The 23311-nt window shown below is 48.0% G+C and overlaps 1 protein-coding gene across 4 annotated transcripts in view; it reads left to right on the forward strand.

Annotated features, from left to right (window-relative positions):
- The window catches only part of SIK3 (SIK family kinase 3), a 290388-nt gene that overhangs the window by 260988 nt on the left and 6089 nt on the right, over positions 1–23311 (forward strand). For 3 of the 4 annotated variants that reach the window (XM_029207075.1, XM_029207076.1, XM_029207072.1), the window contains 10 exons: positions 197–350; positions 620–775; positions 3988–4058; positions 6285–6428; positions 10192–10342; positions 11057–11182; positions 11453–11538; positions 11979–12088; positions 13100–13439; positions 13997–14880. In XM_029207075.1, coding sequence (XP_029062908.1) covers positions 197–350; positions 620–775; positions 3988–4058; positions 6285–6428; positions 10192–10342; positions 11057–11182; positions 11453–11538; positions 11979–12088; positions 13100–13439; positions 13997–14880 — 2222 coding nt within the window. The remainder of the gene's footprint in view (positions 1–196; positions 351–619; positions 776–3987; positions 4059–6284; positions 6429–10191; positions 10343–11056; positions 11183–11452; positions 11539–11978; positions 12089–13099; positions 13440–13996; positions 14881–23311) is intronic. The other variant, XM_029207073.1, reaches the window with a different exon arrangement.

Raw genomic sequence — 23311 nt, forward strand, 5'->3', positions numbered from 1 at the left:
CGCGCCAGGTTCCGCACGCTAGGCTCTACACACCTCCACTCGCTCTGGGATCATGGAGGGAAATACAAATTTAGGAGGAAAGTAGAAAAATAAAACAAAATAAATTGTGCTGAACTTAGCAGTTTCATCACTTTGGGGATATAGGTTGTGAGTGAGAATTGCAACTGAACTTCTGTGTCATCCTGTTTCCCATCAGCACGGAGGTTATGGAAGATCTACAGAAGCTGCTGCCTGGCTTTCCTGGAGTCAACCCACAGGCTCCGTTCCTGCAGGTGGCCCCTAACATGAACTTCATGCACAACCTGTTGCCCATGCAAAATCTGCAGCCAGCTGGGCAGCTGGAGTACAAGGTACCCGGAAATGGGAGAGGGCTGGCCCCTAAAGATGCACATCTGAGCTTCCTTTGAGAGACTTTAAGGGACTGTCCCCAGGATTTAAGGGTGTCCTTATAGGGAAGGATGATTTCTCTTGCAAAGCAGCTCGGGTGAGAGGGAAGATTTCTCTAGTCTACGTCATCATCGTAGGATCCCTTAGTTTCAGTAGATTAGAGTGCCGCTGTTTTCTCTCCTCCTTTCCCCCCACCTCACCAATCTGTCCCTTCCCATTCTACTCCTGACAGGAGCAGTCCCTGTTACAGCCGCCCACCCTGCAGCTGCTGAACGGAATGGGCCCCCTTGGCCGGAGGGCATCAGATGGAGGCGCCAACATCCAACTGCATGCCCAGCAGCTGCTGAAGCGGCCACGGGGACCCTCCCCTCTTGTCACCATGACACCAGTGAGTTGCAGCACGGAGCCCAACTTGCTTTCTCAGAGGCTTTGATAAAGAGGTTGTAGAACCCAGAGTCTCCTCCAACCTGAATGTCTGAATTTCTTCTTTCCCTCAATGTACGATGCTCAGTGTCATTCCCATTTTCTTCAGGCTGGTAGAATTTTCCAGAGTTAATTTTTGGTTAACTTCTTCACTTAACCAAATAATTTCCACACTGCAGCCTGCTTCTGGAGGCCTCATCCTCAGGGGGCTACTTATAGATACTTGCATAAAGGGCAGCTGCAGCCCTGCGCTTCGAGGGCGGGTGGGCAGGGGGGAGCATTAGCCTCAGACCTGGCCTTCCTGCAGGTAACGTTTCCCTGCCAGAGGGCAGCGGAAGCTAACAGTTTTCTCTGGACTTAATTGCTTTTTAGACTGGTTTCCAAAATTACATTCTCACCAACCCTTCCTCCTTTGATTAACACTACCTCACACTTTTGGTACAACCTGAATCACTTGATTATTTGGCTTTCACAAGCTCAAACCTGACAGCTGGTATCTTTCAATCCCAATTTTTTTATATATGATGGTCACATTCAAAGATTCTCTTCTTCCGCTGGGTTCTGTTTATTTCTGATTATTTTTCTGTCATAGGTAAATTCATTCATTCATTCCTTCATTCATTTATTCATTCATTTAGTCTCATGCCACCTTAAGATTGGGTGCTAATTATATCCATAGCCCTTACTGGGTGCTTTAGGGCAGTGCTTCTTAATGTATCTCTAGTTGAGGACCTTTTTTCCCCTTCAATCCATCCATCAGGGATAAATACCTTTGTAAAATAAAATGAAAGTGAATTATTAGAGAAGTAAAACTTTTTAAATATAAGAACTGCAAGGCTAAATTTTATTTGATTCAACAGAAAAAAATTACTCCGTTAAGTTGCTGTAAAGGTTTGTAAATCTCACTCTCTATTTCTTTACCCACCTTATTTTGGATTGGTAACGAAACAGTCTGTGGACTGGCACGGGTCCACGGGCCACACTTTCAGAAACACTGCTGTCGGGAAAAGGAAAGAATTTATATTCACGGTTCCTGGCCTCACTGAGCTTATAATATGGGACAGTAAGATCCACATATGTGAAGTTTTGGAATAACAGTAAAGGGCCATATGTGATTAAGTACCAGAGTGAAGACCATGGACTTGTAGGTGGCAGAGGCACTCAGAGAAGGGCAAGTTCAATGTAGGTTATGAAGGATCAGGGACAGCTTTATGGGAGCTGCGGTGACTTACTCTGTCCGTTGTAACTGTTTTTGCCAAGGTCGCTAACAAGCTTTTGTTGGTAAGTCCACTGGACATTTTTAATCTTTATCTTTTTGGACCTCCCAACCGTATTAGTCACTGCTGACCATTTTTCTCCTTGAAATATTGTCTTCTTTTACCCCATTCTCCTTGTTTTTTGTTTTGCACCTGCCTCCTTTTCAGGCTCCCTTTCTTCTTTTTTCTTGAAGTAGGTGAAACCCAGAGTTTTATCTGAGGCCCTGTTTCCATCTCATTTTACATGCTCTCTCTGAGTGATCTTGTCCACTTCTCTAATTTCAGTTACTCAGTGATTCTCCAGCCCAGAATGCTCTTCTGAGTTCTATACTTCTGTATACATGACTACCGACTGCACGAATTTAGTTGGTTATTCAACAAGTACTTACCATTTTAATTCAACGTGTCCTCAAATGAACTTATCCTGACTGTGTGAAACCTGTTTCTCCTGCTGGGTAACAGTGCATGGTACCGCCACTCTCCTGGTTAGACAAGCTAGGAATGTGGGTATTATCTTTACTTCTTCCCTCTCCCTTATTCCCCATGTCAAATCAGTTACCCAGGGCCTGTGAAGTAAGTATCTTACTTCTTTCCATCTCCACTGCCCTTTCTCTAACTCAAGCCACTGTCCTCCTTTGCTTGGATTAGCACAGTGGCCTCCTAACCGGCTTCCTTGTTCCGGCTTGTCTTCTAATCCTCATCACCACCCATTTTCATGCTGCAGCTAAAGCAAGCCAGCTTTCTAAAATATGAATCTTGTAACATCATGTCCCTGCTTAAAATCTTTAGTGATTCACCACTGCCTTTTCTCAAAATAAACTTCTTAATGTGGTATTCAAGGCCACTTATAACTGGCCACAGTGTTCCTCTCCTGCCTCGTCTGTAGCCACTTCCTGCCTAACCCTGTTCACTCCAGCCTTGTAGAACTGTAGTAAGGGATCTGGAAACCCTAGGAGCATACAGACAATGGAACTATTCCAAAAGTTTGTTTTGTTTTATAATTATTGTCCGTTAAAAAAATGCTCTTTTGTAATAACTGAGGTATGATTTTTGCTCTGGTGTCTGAGGCATGGTGATTATGTGAGCCACAGGCTGTGAGTAGCTATCCAGGATATACAGCATTCCAGTCCACAAGCAGACGGGAAGAGTCACAGTAATGCATGCATTGTGGCGGTCCTCATTTCACTTACATGTTTTGGTGCGTAACGGCGATTTTAAAGCATTGAATTGTAATTACACAACTTTATGTTATGTACTAAAGTGTGCTTTTAAAAAACCAGTATGCTTTTCTGGAGTAAAGGATATCTAAAGTCTGGAAATAACATTAATATGAAACAACAGGTCAGTTCCTGGACATTCCAGGTAAACAAGCTTCTCCTACATTTTCAGGTCCTCAGACACCCGCAGGCCTTCTCTTTTCTCTTGGCCTGGAAACCTCAGACGCTTGCGACCCCTTCCCCTCTTTGCTGGGCTAACTCCTGCTCATCCTTCAGGTCGCAGGTTTGGGGCCGTGTCCTCCAGAATACCTTCCTCAATTCCCAAGCGCCCATGACTGGGTCCTGCTGTTTTGTACTTGTCCGTTTGCCTATCTCTATCCTCCACTAGACTGTAAAACAAGGGCAAGAACTTTATTAATTCACATTTTGTCCTGGAACATAGTGGGCATTCAGCTATTTGTTGGATGAATAAATGAACGAAGGAAGATGAATCAGAGGAAGAAATTGAAATTAAAATCAACCGAGCGAGGTAAAAATGGAACAATGGAAAGGTATATGAAAGTTCTGTATAACCCAGGGATCCTAGAAAAGCTTTGCAGATTAAAAAAAAGTGACAGAGAGGCCTGCCCCAAGCCCAGTGTCTAGAATAAGAGCTACTGCAGAAGAAGCGCCACCTTGAGCTTTTCCTTCCTGTCTCTCTTCAGGCAGTGCCAGCAGTTACCCCTGTGGACGAGGAGAGCTCGGATGGGGAGCCAGATCAGGAAGCTGTGCAGAGGTAATGTGGCATCTGGCAGTGCTTGCAGAACGTCCTTGGGCAGGCTCCCCCTGCAACCAACGAAAGGTCACCTCTGCCCAAGGAGGTGGTACAGTGCAGCTTCAACATTTGTGTGGTCTCTTTGCTCAAGCCAGATGGCATGTTCCTCCCCACATGGAAGTAACAGAAGACTACCCAGAAAATTTCATTTCTGTAAGCACCATTGGAAGTCCCCTAAGTGACAGCAATAACCATAAGAACTTTTTCTCTCCTCCCTCCTTCCTTCCTTGCCCCCTGCCTTCATATTGCAACTCTGATAGTATTCACAAGGCACAAAGCCTGCTCCTACCTGCCAAGAACTGTTACTGAAAAGGAATTGGAGATTTGGGATGACAGTGATCCTAGCTAGTCTGGCCATGGACCGCTGGCATGGACTCTTCCTTTCCAGGAGAATGAATACCTCTTGTACTGTTTGCTGTGTGTTTCTTCCATCCCCTTGTATCAACAAAGAGATGTTGAAAAAAGAATATGGGATTCGGGCCAGGGACAGATGCAAATATCCATTGTTTGCAGAGATGCCTAATTCACAGAAAACGGCAGTGACCATCAGGCATGTGTACTGTTCATTTGGCCTCAGTTCCATTAGCCATGGTCCTCAGCTCCGTGCACGCCCCCTTTTGAGAGCTGACTTTCTTATTTTCCGGGGAGGGGGGTTTGACCAGAATCCAGCATGTATTTTCCCAGAAATACAGGTGTTCTTCAAGATTATATGTTTTTTTCCCTTGAGGGAAGTTGAAATAAAATGGTTTTCATGGGCTCTTGGGGAAACTTCGGGTGTTTTTATCAAATGGATATTAAACCACTAATGGCTTACCCTCTGGCAAGTCTGCATACCGCTAATTACTCTCTAGTCTGTTAACTGTTTTTAGCTGGAATGGGCAAAGTAGTTAAGAATGAAACAAGACCACTTTATAAGACCCGGACGGTTGCTGGCCAGTATTCTTTCTCTACCCCCAGTAGCTTTGTGTGAGAGCTGCTGTTCAAAAAGAGTCTGGTCCCATGTGGGAAGAACAGTGAAGAACAGGGGTGTTGGCTGGTGGGCCAGCTCCTTCTACAGCATAGCCGATAGAGGAATCGTGTTGACTTTGTTTTTCTCTTGATGCTCTGGTTTCTATAGTTTGCCAATCACAGGGTGTGTAAAGTTGTACGTGGGTGCTGCTGGTGTCATGAAGAGAAATTAGGAAACTTACTGCCTTCCTACTTTAATTAGACAGCAGTATTTCATTTTATCTTCTTTGTCTTGCACTTTACTTCCTTCAGCTCCTTCTTTCTTCCTTAGACCAACATTTAAAGGGTAAAGTGCCCATCCGTTTTGAGGTAATGGAAGGAATAATGCTTCTTTTATTCATGCCCAATAAGAGCATCAGCGGTGGAGGGAGTCATCAGTCAGACCAAGGGGGACTGATACCTTATTAATGGTATTAGTGGTGGATCTGAAAGATCTTCAGAAGAAAAGTCATCAGCTTGTCCACTCTTCAGCTTTTGAAACTTCTGTTTTCTTGCCTTGCCTTTTTTTCCCCTAAAAAACAATTCTAAACATTTCATGTGGTTTCATTTCTTCATCCTTTAGAGAATGTTGGTTCCCTGGGGACAACATCAGTTTTTCTTCTCTGATGATGGAGTTACAGTCATGGGGCATGAGGGAAGGGGTGGTGCGTTGGAACTCGCTTAGCCCCACATGGAAAGATCTGTTTTCTGTGACTTGCAGCGAGGTCAGTCTCCAACCCTCGGGGCCAGTGGCGTCAAGAGACACATGCGAAGCCCTTCTGAATATCTCTCTTGGCTCATCTCTAGGAACAATCCTTAGGGCTCATTTCCTCTGACTTGTAGTTTAGAAATTTGGAGAGGAAAGAGGAATGAAACTAACAAGTAGAAAATAAATTCTTTTCCTGAATGGAATGAAGTAAGGGAAATTGATCCCACTTTGTGAGCTACATCTGTTTTCTCTCTTCTCTTAATGGCTACTCTTAGGTCCAAAATTCAGCCACTTCAGTGGTAAGCCAACTTTTGTTGGCCTTTTGGAACATGTTTCACTTTCATCCAGTCAGGGATCTGTTGGCCATCAAGCCCTTTTTGAGCTCTGGCACTGTTTCATTCTGAGTGCTTTGGATTAACTTCTAATGCTTCTTGCTGAGGAATATTCCTGTCTGTCTTTTTTACTGTGAAATGTGCTCCTGCTTGTTGCAGGTACTTGGCAAATAGGTCCAAAAGACATACACTGGCCATGACCAACCCTACAGCTGAGATCCCACCGGACCTACAGCGGCAGCTAGGACAGCAGCCTTTCCGTTCCCGGGTCTGGCCCCCTCACCTGGTACCTGATCAGCATCGGTGAGTAGCCACATGAGCTGTGGGAGCTCCTTGAGGCTCATTGGACAGGCACCCTTCTGGCTAGTCTTACGGACATGGCGACTAGCATCGTGGCTTTAAATAGCATCCTGAACTTACATCTTCTCAACTCCTTAACTAAGCAGTGCCCAGGGCAATATGAGATGCTTCTTTCCCATTACCTCGTAGGCATGTTTAGTGCCTGCAGGTGATTCTCGTGATTCTAGATGTTGACTTATAGATGAAACTGAACTTGAAACCTGAAAGTGGGTGAAGCTCTTAGAAGGCCAACTGGAAATAGAAGGATTTGTAGCCACATCAGTAGGCTTGACCTTTAATAACCCATCGCCATCAAAAGAATGAGCACTTCTTATCACGTGACCGCTGAACAAGGAGCTTAGGTATGGGGGAAGATACATTCCTTTGTGAGCGGTAGAGCAGAGATACTGCATCCTCTTGAGTGTTGTGCTTGAAAAGTCATCCTTGCAATATTCTGATGGCAAGATCTTTCAGTAGGTCTCTGATACATTTATAATTCATTGTCTTAAAGAAATAAAAACAAGTGTAACCTTTCTTGCCAAGAAAACGTCACAAAATTGAGTTCAAGTAAGCCTTGGAACAGAGGGGAATGGCACTGTGCTGGCTTAAGAAGATGGTTATCTTCTGGGAACACCTCAATGACTGAAAATCTTAACCTTTAGTCCATCCTGAAGCTGTCCCCAAGCTCAAAGGCCACACTTTGAAAGCCACCACCAGTTGCTAGAGCTTATTTTCTTTCAATCTTTTTGGGAGGACAGCGAAAAGCAGTCTTACTTGGGAAGGTTGGAAAGCAGATTCCAAGGAGATTAAGTTTATAAATGTGTTGTTATTCAATCTTGCAACAGGCTCGCACTGGCAGTCTTGACACAGTGCTTTTATTGTGTCTAGTTACCCACTGAGCATCAGAGGTAATCAGCAGGGACAGGTGACCTCTGAGCAGACTGAGACTTCATCAGTGCCACGTTGGAACTTAGAAAGGAGGAAGATAAGCTTTTATAAATGACCATGAATAATGCAGTGAACATGCTTTATTAGTAGAAATGACATTTCTCAAATAAAACTCTGATGGCACAGAAAGACAGTATTTTTCTAAGGAGAATCTCTCAGGGCCTACACTGTTCCAATACTGCATCGAGAGTACTTCGAGTGATTATTAGCTGCATTTTCCACTCCAAACATTTTCTGTGATTTCTCAGTAACTGAGCTCTACACTGTTACCTAATAGACCCTTTATTACTTTGTTTCTCCCTGTTTCTATCTTCCCCTCCTTTATAGCCCCACACTTAATTTTTCATCCTATGTCAGGGTCTGTTGTTTAGTTTCAGGCCTTTGGGTTTAATCGTTGTTTGATTCAGGTGCTCCTCAGGATGTGTTCTTATGGGGGAAGCATGAAGCTCAGCGCATCTCCCTAGTCTGCCTTTATCAGACCTGATATCCTGTTTACACCTGTTACTAAAGAAAGACCACATTGGCCCACGGCTCCATTTGTGTGGTCTCCACCCTGCCTAGTCATTGTCAAGGCCTTGCCTGCTGGAAATCTGTCTGCTGCCTGTTTTTGTGTGAACACTCCTGGTAGAGGGTTTCCTATGGTCAAGCCAGTTTGAATTGGAATGAATGTTTTATGAGTGACAGATTGTGTACGGTGGGGCATTTATGCAACCTCAGCGTGTCTCGATGGGGTTGTAAAAACATGGCAACACAAGAGGCTGAAGTAAGCCTTCAGGGGAAAAGAGAAACTTTCCCAGGCTATAAAACACTGAAAATGGGTAGCCTGAATAGATTACTGAATTCCTTTCATTTGCTGGAGGAAATGACTCAAGAACAGCACATATTATCTATTCTTCTGGGGTATCATAGATGAAGTCCAACACGGAGACAGAAGATGGGTCTGACTGACCTTCTCAATGTGGGAAGTGTGTAAGTTAAAATTAAAAAAAAAAATTTAAGTGTAATTAACAACAACAAAAACAACTGACACAGATGGATTTTATCTAGGTGGGGTGCCAAGTCCCTGTGTGAAGAGTGTAGTGGGAATATCAGCCTAACATGAGGCTGTCCTGAGTTTGAACATGATTGCTGCTAATACAAATAAAACACAGTTGATGCTATCAGTGCTTCCAAAATGAGCAGCTGTGTCAGAACTGTTCCACTCAATCCGCTGTGCTGGGCTGCCGGGGGTGTCAGTCTGTTCACAACCTGATCTTCTGGAAAAGCCATGAAATACCCGGACCTAGGAGTATTGCTCTGAGGGGAGAGAATGTGTTTTGTGCAGACAGACCATATTAACTCCTTGAAGAACATGACTTTCTGAATGAATCAGAAATGTGTCCATTATCAGAATATATTGCAAGTGTAAGAATCAAATTTTAGGAGACAATAGTATTTGCTTGCTTTGACTCCAAACACCTGAAGTAGAAGCAGAAATAAGAAGTATTGAGGAAATACTCCTGAGAGCGGCTCTCACGATCACTGTTTCTGGAGTGTGTCTGCCAAAACCATTTGTCTTTTGTGTTGCTGAGCCAGATACATGTTCGTGTTCGTTTCATCAGCTCCCTCCTGTTCAGCTTCAGGTAGAGTCTGGAACAGGAGCCATCGTTAGAGAAGAGAGGGTAAAGGGCTTTCACCTGCTGCCAGAACCCTCTTGACCCCTCTGCACAGTCACCAGACCCTCCTAGTCCCTCCCTGTCTGCCACGTTTGAACTCGCTTGTTAACCCTCTTCCTTAGCCTTGGTTCTGCTTCAGTCCAGAATGAGTGACTGGCAAGGTGGTACATCATTTCACCCATGGCTCAGTGTGATGTCACCTCTGCCCTCGACGTGAAATCCTGATCCTTTCCATCAGCTGCTGGAATGCTGCCTTGGCAGCCTTTTATCTGCTTACCTCAACCCGTAAACATCTCTTTCTGATTAGGTAACAAGTACAGGTGGTAGCTTCTAACTCTGATGCTGTCTTAGGCATTCCTTATCGATAGCTTGTTCTTGCTTTCCGTAAGACACTGGCTGTGTTCTGATTGAGCAGTGGGTCATTTTGAAGGTTATCCACATGATTCCTCTTTCATTAGCAGGTTGGGAGGGTGCCACTGCTCTGAGAAGTTAACTTTCACGGCAGGTAACCTTATTTGCGTTGACCAGGTACGTGCAGGATCTTGAGGCCCACGTTCCTTAAGAATGGGCTGTCTCCATCTGGGGATCACAAGTCCCCATTTTCCCCACTTCAACCTGCACCCTCCGTTTTCTAGCACAAAACCTGTGAATTCCAGGCCAGACCTTTGACCCCACAGTTGACTGTAGTCTCCCTCTGGTCCGTCATACGGAGAACGCTGCTCAGGGAAAACTTCGGGTCAGACGGGTAGGTTTGCTCTAGGTTTCTAAAGGCACTAGATAGAGACATGATTATAAAAGCAAGAGTTCCTATACAGCTGGGCCTGAGGGATACTGTGAAGCTCTTCTCTCTGACCCAGTGTATTTGTAAGAACCGGATGTATTTGATCCCAGGACCTTACCGGGCTTGGATGTTAAGCCAACTCAAGGTAAGTGGACATGGACGATGGTCACTTGGATGCCTCTAAAGGGAAGCAGGCTAGGGAAGTGACTGGCCTCTGGAGACGACATGGAAGTGGCATAATGTGCAGGGCTGCACGTGCAGCCAGCAGGCTTTGTGTTCATCTGGAGCAGTTGGTCAAAACCCCTGAGTCCTAGCCCCTAACCTTCTCTTCCCATGTATTCAGCTCTACCTACAAGGACTCCAACACCCTGCACCTCCCTACGGAGCGTTTCTCCCCTGTGCGCCGGTTCTCTGATGGGGCTGCCAGCATCCAGGCCTTCAAAGCTCACCTGGAAAAAATGGGCAACAACAGCAGCATCAAACAGTTGCAGCAGGTACTGGAAGAGATGGCAGGCATCTCTGGAGAGGCGTGGGTGACAGAGACCGCTATTGCAGGAGGACCCGGGTGTTAAACTTTCTACCCCCTTCATGTCAGCAGCACTGAAGTTTTAGAGGTTCCAAAGCAAATAGCTTCCTGACACTCTCCTTACTTCTTGTTATGTCCAGCTTTCCCCAGGAAGGGACTAAATTTTCCCCTTGTCTCTGTAGTTCATTAGAGAGGAATTTCTGGGCTTGTGTTTCAGTGGGAGGCCCCAGGGAACGTCCTTCGAAGCAACCCTGGCATTCCTCTCATGATTTATGGGCACTGGGTCTTGTTGGAGCCTGCTCTGCATTCTTACCACCTGGCATACTCTCCAGCTGGTATGGAATGGCGCTCCCAGAGGAAGGAAGTGCACCTCCAGGCTTTATAAAGGGCCGGCTTCCTTCCTGCCTTCCTGACGACCAAGCTTCGAGTGGCATGTGCTTTGTACACAGATTTCACACTGGAACCTTTGCTTGTACGCAGGCCATCTTGGTGTTTTCCTTTTGTTCAGCCAGGACAGAGCATGAATGTATTTCGTACACAAATGCCTACGTAAATGGGTTAGTTGCTCCTCAAGGACACTGTTCTTCTGTGTGGCTCCTTCTGCCCGTGAGACCTGGGGGCAGATCCGCATCGTGGCGTGGGCCTGGCTGCATCCCATCTGTATTAACCGCTTTCCCTCCAGGAGTGCGAGCAGCTGCAGAAGATGTACGGGGGGCAGATTGATGAAAGAGCCCTGGAGAAGACCCAACAGCAGCACATGCTGTACCAGCAGGAGCAGCACCATCAAATTCTCCAGCAACAGATTCAAGTAGGCCTCTTCCCTCTTTGCTTTTTCTCCAGCTTCTCTGGAGTTTGCTTTCGGGCTGATTTGCCTGTGAACTTTGGAGGAGATCCCGCAGGGCAAAGAGGAGCTGAGTTGTATGCATGGTTGCTATGTTTGAGTAAGGGTAATCAAACCTTTTGATGAACAACAGTAGCATAAACCTCGGTCACAGAGAGTTTCTTCCCTTCCTGAGAACGGCTCTCGTTAATCCTCAAGCTCACGAGTGTTCTCTCTCCTTTCCCGCATTTGTTTCAGGATTCTATCTGTCCTCCTCAGCCTTCTCCACCCCTTCAGGCTGCGTGTGAGAATCAGCCCGCCCTCCTCACCCACCAGCTCCAGAGGTAATGAAGCGTGGTGTTTCATGCCTAAGCTGTTGGCCTGACTCTCATGGGCGATACTGACCGACTCTAACATTCACCTTGGAAGAACCCACTTGAAAAGCAGGGAGGCCAGTGTCAGTTTTCGTGGCCCCCTAAAACCCCGACTCCCTGTGCCGCTTCATTTTCTTAGCCCCGTGAACAAAGTAACCTGACGCCAGTAATAGAGGAGGCCAGACGGAGGCCCACAGTGACCTCTGCCCCCTTGGGAAGTCTGGGGAAATAAGATGTGGACGGCTCTAAGTAGACTGTGGTGGGCGGTCTGTGCATGTCTGTCTAGCCTGGAGTCTTACCAAAACCAAAGAAGTAGTTTCCGCCTGTGTGTCAAATGGCGGAAACTAACTGCAAGGCCACCCTGCCACCTCCGGAAGCGCGTTTGCTCATCTGGCTCTGTTGTTTTCAAGGTTAAGGATCCAGCCTGCAAGCCCTCCCCCCAGCCACGCCAGCAACCACCTCTTCAGACCGCCCAGTAACAGCCCTCCCCCCATGAGCAGCGCCATGGTCCAGCCTCACGGTGAGTGCAGAGGTTTATGCCGAACCATGGTGTGCCGCAGGGAGAAGTGAGGCCTAGCCTTGAGTGCCTCAAGCCCTCGATCGATTCGGGTGGCAGAGTGACGTAGTGTTCAAGGGAGGCTGCCTTGGTTTGACTTCTTCTACCAACTCCTTAGCTGTGAGACCTCAGGCGAGTTTGTTAACTTCTGGGCACCTCAGCTTGCTCAAAGGTGAAATAGGGATACTAATACTATTTACTGAATAAATATATATGTTAAATTCTTGAAATAGTCTCCGGAACAAAACAGGTCTCAGTAAAGGTTGACCGTTAATAATATTTTTCATAAAACCCCCTCCAACTCTACCCAATGAAAGGCGACTACCGGAACCTTCCCTCCCGTCATGCCTGGGTTTGCTGATCCACTGGGCACGTGGCTCCTCGCTTGTGGGCGTTTAGATGAAGGTGAAGATGAGTGTGCCCTAGTCTGTGTGGGGCTTCAGAGACCAGCACTCTGAGCATTTAGGATTCCAAAAACTGAGGATCTCTTAAGTAACGCCACCCAGTGTAGATCCCCTGGAGAGTTCGAATTGCTCTCTAGGCCCTTCCTACCCAAAGTGGGGTCCCCGACGAACCAACATCGGTGGGAAGAGTCGAATCTCAGATCTTACCGCAGACCCGCTGAATCAGAATCTACATCTTAGCAAGATCCCCGGGCCATTTGTATGTGCATTAGAGTTTGAGAAGCACTGCCCTGGATCAGAGCTCCTCAAAGAATAATCTACAGACCAGCTTTTGGGCAACTTATTGGAATGACAAATTCCTGGAATTACAAATTACTGAATCAGCATTCCGTGGGTCGGGCCCAGGAGAGCCTGTGTTTTCTCGAGTCCTCTAGAGGAGCCTTCAGCATCCTGGAGGTGGAGAAGCACTGCTCTGGGTGGTATGCAGGTTAAGTGTCCTCACTGGCTCCCGTGACTTCTGGCCAGCTGGTAACCCGGGCATTTGGTCACTCTGAGGTTCCTTTCTCTCCAGGTGCTGCATCTCCCTCCCAGTTTCAAGGCTTCCCCTCCCGCAGTGCAGTCTTCCAGCAGCAGCCTGAGAACTGCTCCCCTCCTCCCAGCGTGGCACTAACCTGCTTGGGCATACAGCAGCCTCCCCAGTCACAGCAGGTGACCATCCAAGTCCAGGAGCCTGTTGACATGCTCAGCAGCATGCCCGGGACAGCTGCAGGCTCTGCTGGCCGGGGCGTGTCCATCAGCCCCAGCGCCAGCCAGGTTCAGATGCAGCACCGGACCAGCCTGATGGCCGCCTTCAGCTATGGGCACCGGCCCTTGTCCAAGCAGCTGAGTGCCGACAGTGCGGAGGCCCACAGGTAAGCCGGCCCAGAGTCACCTAGCCGTCTCTCCAGGTGACCTAGGTGGGAGGAAGCCCCTTAGCAGGGCGAGAGAGGAGGAGGAAAGGAGAGGGGTTCTGACTGGGCTGTGCTCATTTCAGCCTTATTAAAATTGGGGTGGTGGGCTTGGGACGGACTTGAAACCTATATATTGACCCAGGATCAAAATGCTAATGAGACAGAGGAAGACAAGGACAAAGCTACCTTACTATATGTCTGCAAAGAAGAAAGTGGCCAATTAGAGGAGTTGGTAAAAATGCCATTTCCCCTTGTCTGTTCTTTTAGGATTGTTTCTTTCTCTGTCACCCATATTCTAAGAGATGGGTACATCTTAATAGTTCAAGTGACGTTGCTACCTTCAACCAGAGGGGACAGGTGGGGATGACGCATACATCCCCATCTTCCCTGCCCCATCCACCGCAGTCCTCTGTACCAGCGGGGGCTCCCCACTGAGGAAGCGTGGTAGCTATTCCCCTGGGGAGTCTAGCACACTTGTCACATGGATGCCTGGTACTCATTCCCTTTTGTGTCTGCAGCTTGAACGTGAATCGGTTCTCCCCTGCTAACTACGACCAGGCGCATTTACACCCCCATCTGTTTTCGGACCAGTCCCGGGGTTCCCCCAGCAGCTACAGCCCTTCAGCAGGAGTGGGGTTACCTCCCACCCAAGCCCTGAAAGTCCCTCCACTTGACCAGTTCCCCACCTTCCCTCCCAGCGCACATCAGCAGCCAGCGCACTATACCGCGTCGGCGCTGCAGCAGGCCCTGCTGTCCCCGACGCCGCCGGACTACGCCCGACACCAGCAGGTCCCCCACATCCTCCAAGGACTGCTCTCCCCCCGGCATTCGCTCACCGGCCACTCAGACATTCGGCTGCCCCCAGCAGAGTTTGCACAGCTCATTAAAAGGCAGCAGCGGCAGCAGCAGCAGCAGCAGCAGCAGCAGCAAGAGTACCAAGAACTGTTCAGGCATATGAACCAGGGGGATGCAGGGAGTCTGGCTCCCGGCCTCGGGGGACAGAGTATGACAGAGCGCCAGGCTTTACCGTATCAAAACGCTGACTCTTATCACCACCACCACACCAGCCCCCAGCATCTTCTGCAAATCAGGGCGCAGGAATGTATCTCGCAGGTTTCCTCACCCACCCCGACCCACGGTTACGCTCACCAGCCGGCGCTCGTGCACTCGGAGAGCATGGAGGAGGAGTGCTCGTGTGAGGGGGCCAAGGACGGCTTCCCGGACAGGAAGAACGTGAACACGTTGACCAAAGGTTGCCACGATGGCCCCCTGCTCTTGAGTACTGGCGGGCCCGGGGACCCTGAATCTTTACTAGGAACCGTGAGTCATGGACAGGAGTTGGGGATACATCCGTACCGACAGCCAGCTGCTGCGTTCAATAGAAATAAGGTGTCCAGCCGAGGTAAGAGCCCCGCCAAGTCTGGTCCTGGGCCAGTCTGCCCTCACTCAGTTAACTCAGCAGTATTACCTGTCTTCAGCTGGTACTCTGGGTTCCTAGGAAAAAAAGAATTCCTGAGAAGCCCTGCAGCACCGGTTAGGGGGGAAGCACGTAGGAAGTGGGTATTTGGTGGGGAAGGGGATCTGTTTTCAAACTTAAAGGAGAGTGATAGACAATTAACATACAGATAGTACAGTCAGTAAGGTATATTACCTGTTTCCTACATTCGTACCGTGCTTCCTTAGAACCCAGAATTTCTCGGCTGTCATCAGAATAGCTGGCTTTAACCTCTGCGGTAGAATAAAAGCCAGCCAGTGCTAAGGAAACAGGATTTAGTGTAAGTAGTGTTGAACTAAGAGTCAGGGCCCCTCAGTCCTGGACATGCCTGTGTTACGAATGCAGTGACCTTGTCACTTAAACCTCAGGTTCTTATTTCCTCATCTGTGAAAAAGGGTGGGAGGAATAACGGTCCTTTGCAGAGTATTTGTGAAGATTAAAACATACACGTATGTATTTATGTTTATACATAATGTTTGTGTATGTGACACAGAGAGAGGGAGAGGGAGAGAGAGGCACACTGGATCATCTGAATGTATGATGTAAATAATTTGAGGTATTATTATTACTCTGGTCACTTTGTTAATAAGCTAAACACAGAATACTACAGCATCATAAGGGACCCCATGCCATTTCATTTAGTATCACTGTATAATTAGCGAGTACATTCATTTTCATTTGGGAGGAGATTGGGATTACTGTCAGTAACTTATACCCAGAAGACATTGTTCCACTCGTGTCATGGCATTCACCCTACTCGAAATCTGGACTGACATCCCTCCCATCATCACAGATCTTGAAAACGAGTTTCTCCATGAAATATACAACCCCGAAGCTGGGCACTTCTCCCATCCTCCCCTTCTTGAAGCTGCCTGCCTCTCCTGCCCTGTCCTTTTAAAGTCAGCACACAAAACTCAACTCCTGGGGGAACTGGGTCCGCTGGCACAGAGCAGGATGGAAGACCTGGCTCTAAATCAGTTTACCTGCAGAGGACCTGGTGCCTTCACGTTGTGCTCATTAAGCACTGATAGGGATGTGGTTCCATAAAACTCCAGTTAAATCCTGGGCTTTTGGGCAGATGGGTGCCATCTGGTTTGAGGTCCGCACCAGTCAGACGTGTCGTGTCCACCTGTGGCTGCTGTGTTTTTAGGCAGACGTAGGATGGTGGGAGGTTTCGGAGCCAGGCCCTATGTGGATTGGCTGACAGACTTGGGGATGTTTAGGCTTGGGGGAAAAAACTCAGGAGAGCTATCATACCTGTCAGATGGAAAAGGTATGGGGTCATATCATGGGGCAGAACCAAGATCAGGATAGAAGTTGCAGCAGATTTCAGTTCCCTGGGGAAGACCTTCCTGAGAACTTTCCAGAATAGGCTGCTCAGCAGCCTGGGAGCTTCCTGTGGCTGGGAGTGTTCTAGCAGAGGCAGCTTGACGGCATCAGGGATGCTGTGGGAAAGCTTCCTGTGCGAATGACAGCTTTCACCAGAAAAGGAGAAAAGCTGACACTTCCGTAGTGCTTTCCATGTGCCAGACACCAGATGCTGTTCACACATGAATTTGTCTAATCCTCACAACTCTTACTGTCCCCACTTTACCAGTGAGACACCTGAGGCACAGATTAAGTGATTTGCCCCCAGGGCCCACAGCTCGGGAGTAGCACTGAACCCGAGAGCTACTCACTTCACGCCAGCAGACACTCGCTGAGCACACGCTGGGTGTGCAAGGCTCGGGGAACGAGCGAGCGAGCACACAGTAGTGCACACTCCCCACCCGCACCCTGGATTGCCGTGTGTGAAAATAACCTTTTGCAATATTTTTCTTCAAAAATACTCTCTCTGAATTCCCTTCACTTTTCCCTCCTGTGTGACTCCTATGTACAGGAAGACCAGGGGGCTTGAATTCGCCTGTGTCCCCTGATTGTCAGAGGAACCCCCTTTCGGCAGGCTTGCAGGTCTGTCTGGTGCCTGAAGGAAGGCAGGACGTGGCTGGTCCAAGTGCTGTGGCAGACCAGGGGAGGGAGAGACCAGTTCTCAGTCAGAGCAGGGGCAGGTTTCCCGCAGCAAGTGACATTTGAGTTGGGTCTTGGTGGATGAAAAGGATTTTGCCGTTTGGATTTAGGGGAGAAGCATGAGGAAAGACCAGCGGGTGGGAGTGTCTCAGGGACGTTTTTGGGAGGAAGCAAGCTGCCTTGGTCGGTTTGAAGTCTAGTCTACGTGAAGGAGTTAGTAGAAGCTGTAAGGGCCAAGGTTTCCTGAAATCCAGAGGAGGATCTGCCTCCAGCGGCTCCCGGCAGCTTTAAATCCGTTCACTTCGCTTCAGGCCGAAACTGCAGTCAGGATTCTTTTTTTTTTTGCTGTACGCGGGCCTCTCACTGCCGTGGCCTCTCCCGCCGCGCAGGCTCAGCGGCCATGGCTCACGGGCCCAGCCGCTCTGCGGCACGTGGGATCCTCCCGGACCGGGGCACGAACCTGCGCCCCCTGCATCGGCAGGGGGACTCTCAACCACTGCGCCACCAGGGAAGCCCGCAGTCAGGATTCTTTTGACGAGTCACTCCCACCTCTTCCCCAAGCTGAGTGACTACGATTACTTCTCCCTCTTCCTTCCCCCTAACTTCTTACATCCGCCACCATCGCCACCATTATTCCCTGCAAGCATCTCTTGTGATTTCTGGAAGAGTCAAGCCATAAGTACACCCCTAAAGGTTTCAGCTCAAAACTACCCCGTCCTTGTTGCCTCATGATCAGTTTTGCTTCCCCCCCCCAGAGCCCTCTTTTTTCTTAAATCTTCTTTTCCTGACCTTTGATACAAGCTTTGCTAGAAGCCCTAATCTTAGCTCCTGCCCTGCTTGCCAGTGTATGGTAGAGATGATCCTTCCTGTCTCTGCCCAGTTTACTCTCAACTTACTCTTTAACTTAGCCACGGCGTACGCCTTTTCCTGAATACTATTCACCTTGCCTCTTTCTAACCTCTTTCGACTTCTATTTTGAGACTTTTGGAACCATATATACAGTTATCTTTAATAAATAAAGCCCCAAGTTTATTACCCTGTGAGTTTAGAATCCAGTATAGTAAAATAATGCAATAGAGAAAAAATAGCCCAGGGAAGCCCAAAGCCACTCCAGAGTTAGAGTTAGAATCCCTCCGGGGATGTACCTATGTGTGTTTAAAATTTTTTCTTATCCTGAAGCGCCCCCACTGTCCTTACCTTAAACCTGTGACCACCCCGACGCCTAACCGCTCCTCCCATCGTGAGGGATGTTAACTAGGTGCCCCCTCCGAGAAGGTGTTCAGAGTTGGTCTGCTCTGGGCTTGGTGCTTTCCAGCCAGTTACTCATTTATTGTTCACAACCACCTTGGGCGTATGTCTTATGATCCCTTTTACAGGAGAAACTAGGCTCCACAATCTCTTCCTGCTTTAACCTGACATGATTCTACTCTTTTAAAAACATGAGAGCTCACAGTTTTACAATCGCCAAAGAATCATCCGATAATTTGCCGTTCCTTCTGCCAAGAAAGGGTTGTGATGTGCTCCGCCCACCACCCTGCAGGCACGAGGGTGCAGCCCGTCCTTGTTTATGTCTTTGTTGGGGGGACGCCTGCTGCTTGCTCTGATGAGACCTCCATCTCTGTGTAGCTACACACGGGCCCCCAAACACTTCATGTGTTACTTCTGTGATAGAGCAAATTCAGCGAAATTTATTGAATGACTAGATCAACACAAGACTGTATTTTAGGTCCAGTGGGGAATGCAGGGATGAAAAGGTGGAGAACCTGCCCTCAGGGAGCTCGTACTGGGGGCTGGGGGTTGGGAGAGACAAGCTCAGAAATGGCCTTAAATGAAGCGCTACGTAATGAGTGCTGTAAGAGGTATAATTATAACGAGCAGAGCTACTGGCATCTTTCTAAAATTTCTTAAGGGTCGATTATCAGGGATTGCTGGTGTTAGTCAAGGAAAATTACATGCCATCGTATCAGCGGCCATGCTTACCTATTTCTCTTACGGCCGTATGTATGCCACCAATCAGCGCGGGGCCAGGCACTGCCAGAGCGCTGAGCAGGCAACATGCCAAAGGTCTCTTTGTAATGTGTAGAAGGTTCAGGGCTAGACATGCCCCATGCTGCCTGTAATCTCCTGTCTGCCACTCCAGAAGTAGAAGTAAGGTTTATCTTCCCTCTGTAGTATTACATACACTTTTTTTTTTTTACTTTGCAAATAAATATGATAGCATAACCGGTTTACACAGTGAGATTACCAGCTTGAACTCACAAAGAAAACTGCATCCTCTTCTCGGAGCCTGCTCAGCTTCAGCAGCATTGGTGGACTCAGGCCTCAGAGGAGTCAAATGATGACGGGGACTGGGAGGGTTTACCCCTCAGAACCTCTAGGAGGGGTGTGCACAGCATGTCACTTCTCTCATTTTCCCTTAAAACCCAGTAAATGAGTAAAGGATGAGTCAACATTGACAGATTCAACAGAGTTGTGCAAGCTGCCCCGAGGTTCCCTGGGTAGGTGGGCGCTGCGCTTTGGGTCCGTTTGTGTAATTATTCCCCTTGCGTGATCAGATGATCATCCTTCCTCCTGTACTGTCTCTGGTTTACTTGGGTAAATACCCGAGAATTCTGCCCCCAGCAGTCCTCTTTCCGCATTATTTATATATCCTGTGGTGAGCTCCATAGTTCCTCCAGCTGCTGAATTGGCATAAAGAAGGCCAAAGATTTGAGCCCGAATTTCCCGTTCCTTGGCCAGTGGCTTGGTCTGTTTACACACATGCCCACATTCCCCCACCCCGCCCCCGCAGCTGCCAGACTGGTCAGAGGGTCTCACCTATAGAGTGTCACAGGGGACTTCTAAACGCAGGACTCAACATTCTTACTAAAAATACTTTTCTTGTGTAGTCCTTTACAGTTTATTAAAGACCCTTACACATGTGTTAGCTCTTGAGCCCCCAAACAACCCTCATTTTTCAGATAGGGAAACTGAGGTTAGGAGAGATTAAATGACTTATTCAGGTTCATACACTGTTTGTGATGGAGTTGGAACCTGACTTCAAGTTTCCCGAATTCCTAGTCATATTCTTTTCTTTATGCCTCCTTGCCTCCCATTCTACCCCTTCTCAGTTATATCTGCCAAGCAAAAGATGCCAGTCCTTCCAGATCTTCGACCTGTGAGTTACATTGAAATTTGAACAGACAGAGCCCTGGTTTGTTACCCAACTCCTATTAATAGGCTTTTGTTGTTGTTGTTGTTGGCTGTGCGCGGGCTTTCTCTTGCTGCGCGCGGGCTTTCTCTAGTTGCAGCGAGCGGGGGCTACTCTTCGTTGTGGTGCGCGGGCTTCTCATTGCGGTGGCTTCTCTTGTTGTGGAGCATGGGCTCTAGGCACGCGGGCTTCAGTAGCTGTGGCACGTGGGCTCAGTAGTTGTGGTTCGCGGGCCGTAGAGCGCAGGCTCAGTAGCTGTGGCACACGGGCTCAGTTGCTCCGTGGCATGTGGGATCTTCCCGGACCAGGGCTCGAACCCGTGTCCCTTGCATTGGCAGGCGGATTCTTAACCACTGTGCCACCAGGGAAGTCCTTAATAGGCTTCTTTTTCATCTAGTTTGTTTGTTTGATTGATTTTGGTTTGGTTTAGTTTGGTTTTTTCGGCTGTGCCTCGAGGCTTCTAGGATCTTGGTTCCCCTACCAGGGATTGAACCTGGGACCTAGCAATGAGAGCGCCGAGTCTTAACCACTGGACCGCCAGGGAGCTCCCTTTCGTCTAGTTTTTAACTTCCATTTGTCGCTCCTAAACCAGAGGCTTCTTTCCTGGAAATTAAAGTTTCAGTGACTCACTTGTTCACTTACCTATGGGTAAATTGCCCCCATAATTCTGGAAGTAGGATTCTGTGATAAAATCATTTTCTTGTTTGTTTTTGTCAACTGGTTCATTGTGCCCCATCCACTCAGAAGTAACATCTCTGAAATGAGTATGAGTCTTTACTGAGCTCATAACAGAGTACCAAGCTCAAGTAAGCCCTTTACCCACCTGTGGAGTAGGTCCTGTTTTACAGATGAAGAGACTGAGACCCAGTGAAGTCAGTTAACTTGCCCAGGATCCCCCACCTCAGGAATCCTGGTGAAGCCAGGATCCAAGCCCAGGTCTTCCTGACCCCAAAGCTAGTGCTTCTGAGCTCTAGGCCAGGGAGTCAGGAAGGCTCGTCATGTGATTTGTCAAGCAATAGCTTGCTCTGTCTTGGTGGCACTTTCGGGTGTGTTGGCATCAGACCCAAAGGCTGTGAAGAGAGCAGACTAGGAGGACAGAATCCATGGGACCTTCTCAAAGGCAGGGCCCAAAGGAGGGTAGGTGTTTGGGTTTGGAGAAACCCCATTCTCAGGAATAAAAATAGATTTAAAAAAGAGAGGTGGGTTGGGGGAGGGAGATTCAGCATACATATCAGATAAACACAGTGAGGCCTCTGGAAGAGGTGGGAAGGAACTGAAGGTCAAGAACCAGGGCTTATACATGCTGTTAGCCTTGCCATTTCCTCACGTTTGATAATCATCCTTTAAAAATCTTTAAACAGGAGAGCTCTCGTGTTTGTCTTTGGGAGAGCAAGGAGGTGCAGCTCATGAGATTTGCATCCAGCTCTGTAGTCCAGAAAAAGGGAGCCCCAGGGAATTGAGTGGATGGGGTTAGCTATCCAAGAAGAAAGTGTAGGCATTAGAAAACACTTCGGAAAAGTAAGAGGCAGCTATTCGTGTTCCTTCCCGGCAAAGCAGACTCAAGAGCCAGTCCCTCACTCCACAGAGGCAGCCTTGCACCACTTCCTGCCGGTGGCTTTTGTTTGGCCCTGCGGCCAGCACATGAGCTATGTCCACTGAGAGGAATCGGGCTGGGTGGGTAGGATGGGTGACCTAATCCCACAGAGCAAGTCCTGGCGTAGGCTTTCTTTTATCTTCCCCTCACTGCTGGCTTTTAGCTTTCAGTAGCAAAAGAGGTGGCTCCTGGCTCTTCCTTTGACCTCTTTGCTCAAAGAACTTTCAAAAGATTTCTCACTTGACTTCATTTTTGGTAGTTTGGAAGCTCCCATCCTTTCACTTTTCTCCAGAGTGTTTTGCATTACCAGCAACGTGCGTGTCACTTTGCTCCCCTCCCTTCCCGTCCTGCCTCAGCCCCTGAACCCAGGCCTCACCTTGATGGTTACGGAGACCATTTGAATATAGAGACCTGAAACCCTTTAACCATCACTCAAGCAGCGCATTTTACTTTCGTTATTCAAATAGATACTGGGATGGTAGCATTAGGACTGTATTTCCTATTAAAATTTGTTTAAAAACCTGGTCTTGCTAAGGTACAGTTCATCAGGAGATGAGCCCAATAGTTGCCAGGGAGCTTTAACCCAGAAAAACCAACCAAGCAAAGAAAACGTACGTTGAAGTTCTAGGCTCTTGAGGACTGGAGCCAGAAGTGCCACCAGGAGGATCCTGTCAACTTAGGTGTGGTCCTGGTATTCTTCTTGACCATCCTTGGTCAAGAAGAAGAAATACTCAGTCTTCATGAATTCCTCTTTCTCTCCAAAATCCAGTCCACAGGGTTATATGACTCTGACAGGTGGCTAACCCACATTAAGAGAGTGTTTATTAATATCAGTTAAAGAGATTATTATTAAACACTGGGAAGAGGACAATGTTCTGGAATAGTGAAGGCTCACGAACATGCATAGAATACATGAGGGCTTGTCCTCAAAGAATTTACAGTTTAGTATGAATACTTAAGACAAGTATGCAGTTGAAGATGGTGCCAGGAATAACATCAGAGTAATCAGAGTCCAATAGAGTCTTCTGACATTTAAAGGAAGGAAAGATCTATTTCTGTTTGAAAGGGAAGTTTTCATAAAAATTATAACATTTGAGCTGGACCTAGAAGGATGAGTTGATTCGGATTGGCAGGAATGGAAGTAAAAGAATCAAGCATTTCCAGAGAGAGAGAACAGTGAGAGCAAATGCATTGAACTGTCCATGGTCCCATTTGACCAGAGCTTAGAATGTAGAGGAGAGCCGTGTGGCGTACTCATGGAAAGAGAGGCTGGGACGGTGTTGTGAAAATGAGGGGGCTTCCCTGGTGGCGCAGTGGTTGAGAGTCCGCCTGCCGATGCAGGGGACACGGGTTCGTGCCCCGGTCCGGGAAGATCCCACATGCCGCGGAGCGGTTGGGCCCATGAGCCATGGCCGCTGAGCCTGTGCGTCCGGAGCCTGTGCTCCGCAACAGGAGAGGCCACAACACTGAGAGGCCCGCGTACAGCAAAAAAAAAAAAAAAGAAAATGAGGGGTTTGGGGCTCCCCTATAGAAAGGTTAGTCTTTGT

Source organism: Monodon monoceros, unplaced genomic scaffold, assembly GCF_005190385.1.
Source record: "Monodon monoceros isolate NGI ecotype Baffin Bay Population unplaced genomic scaffold, NGI_Narwhal_1 Super_Scaffold_7, whole genome shotgun sequence".
NCBI lineage: Eukaryota > Metazoa > Chordata > Mammalia > Artiodactyla > Monodontidae > Monodon > Monodon monoceros.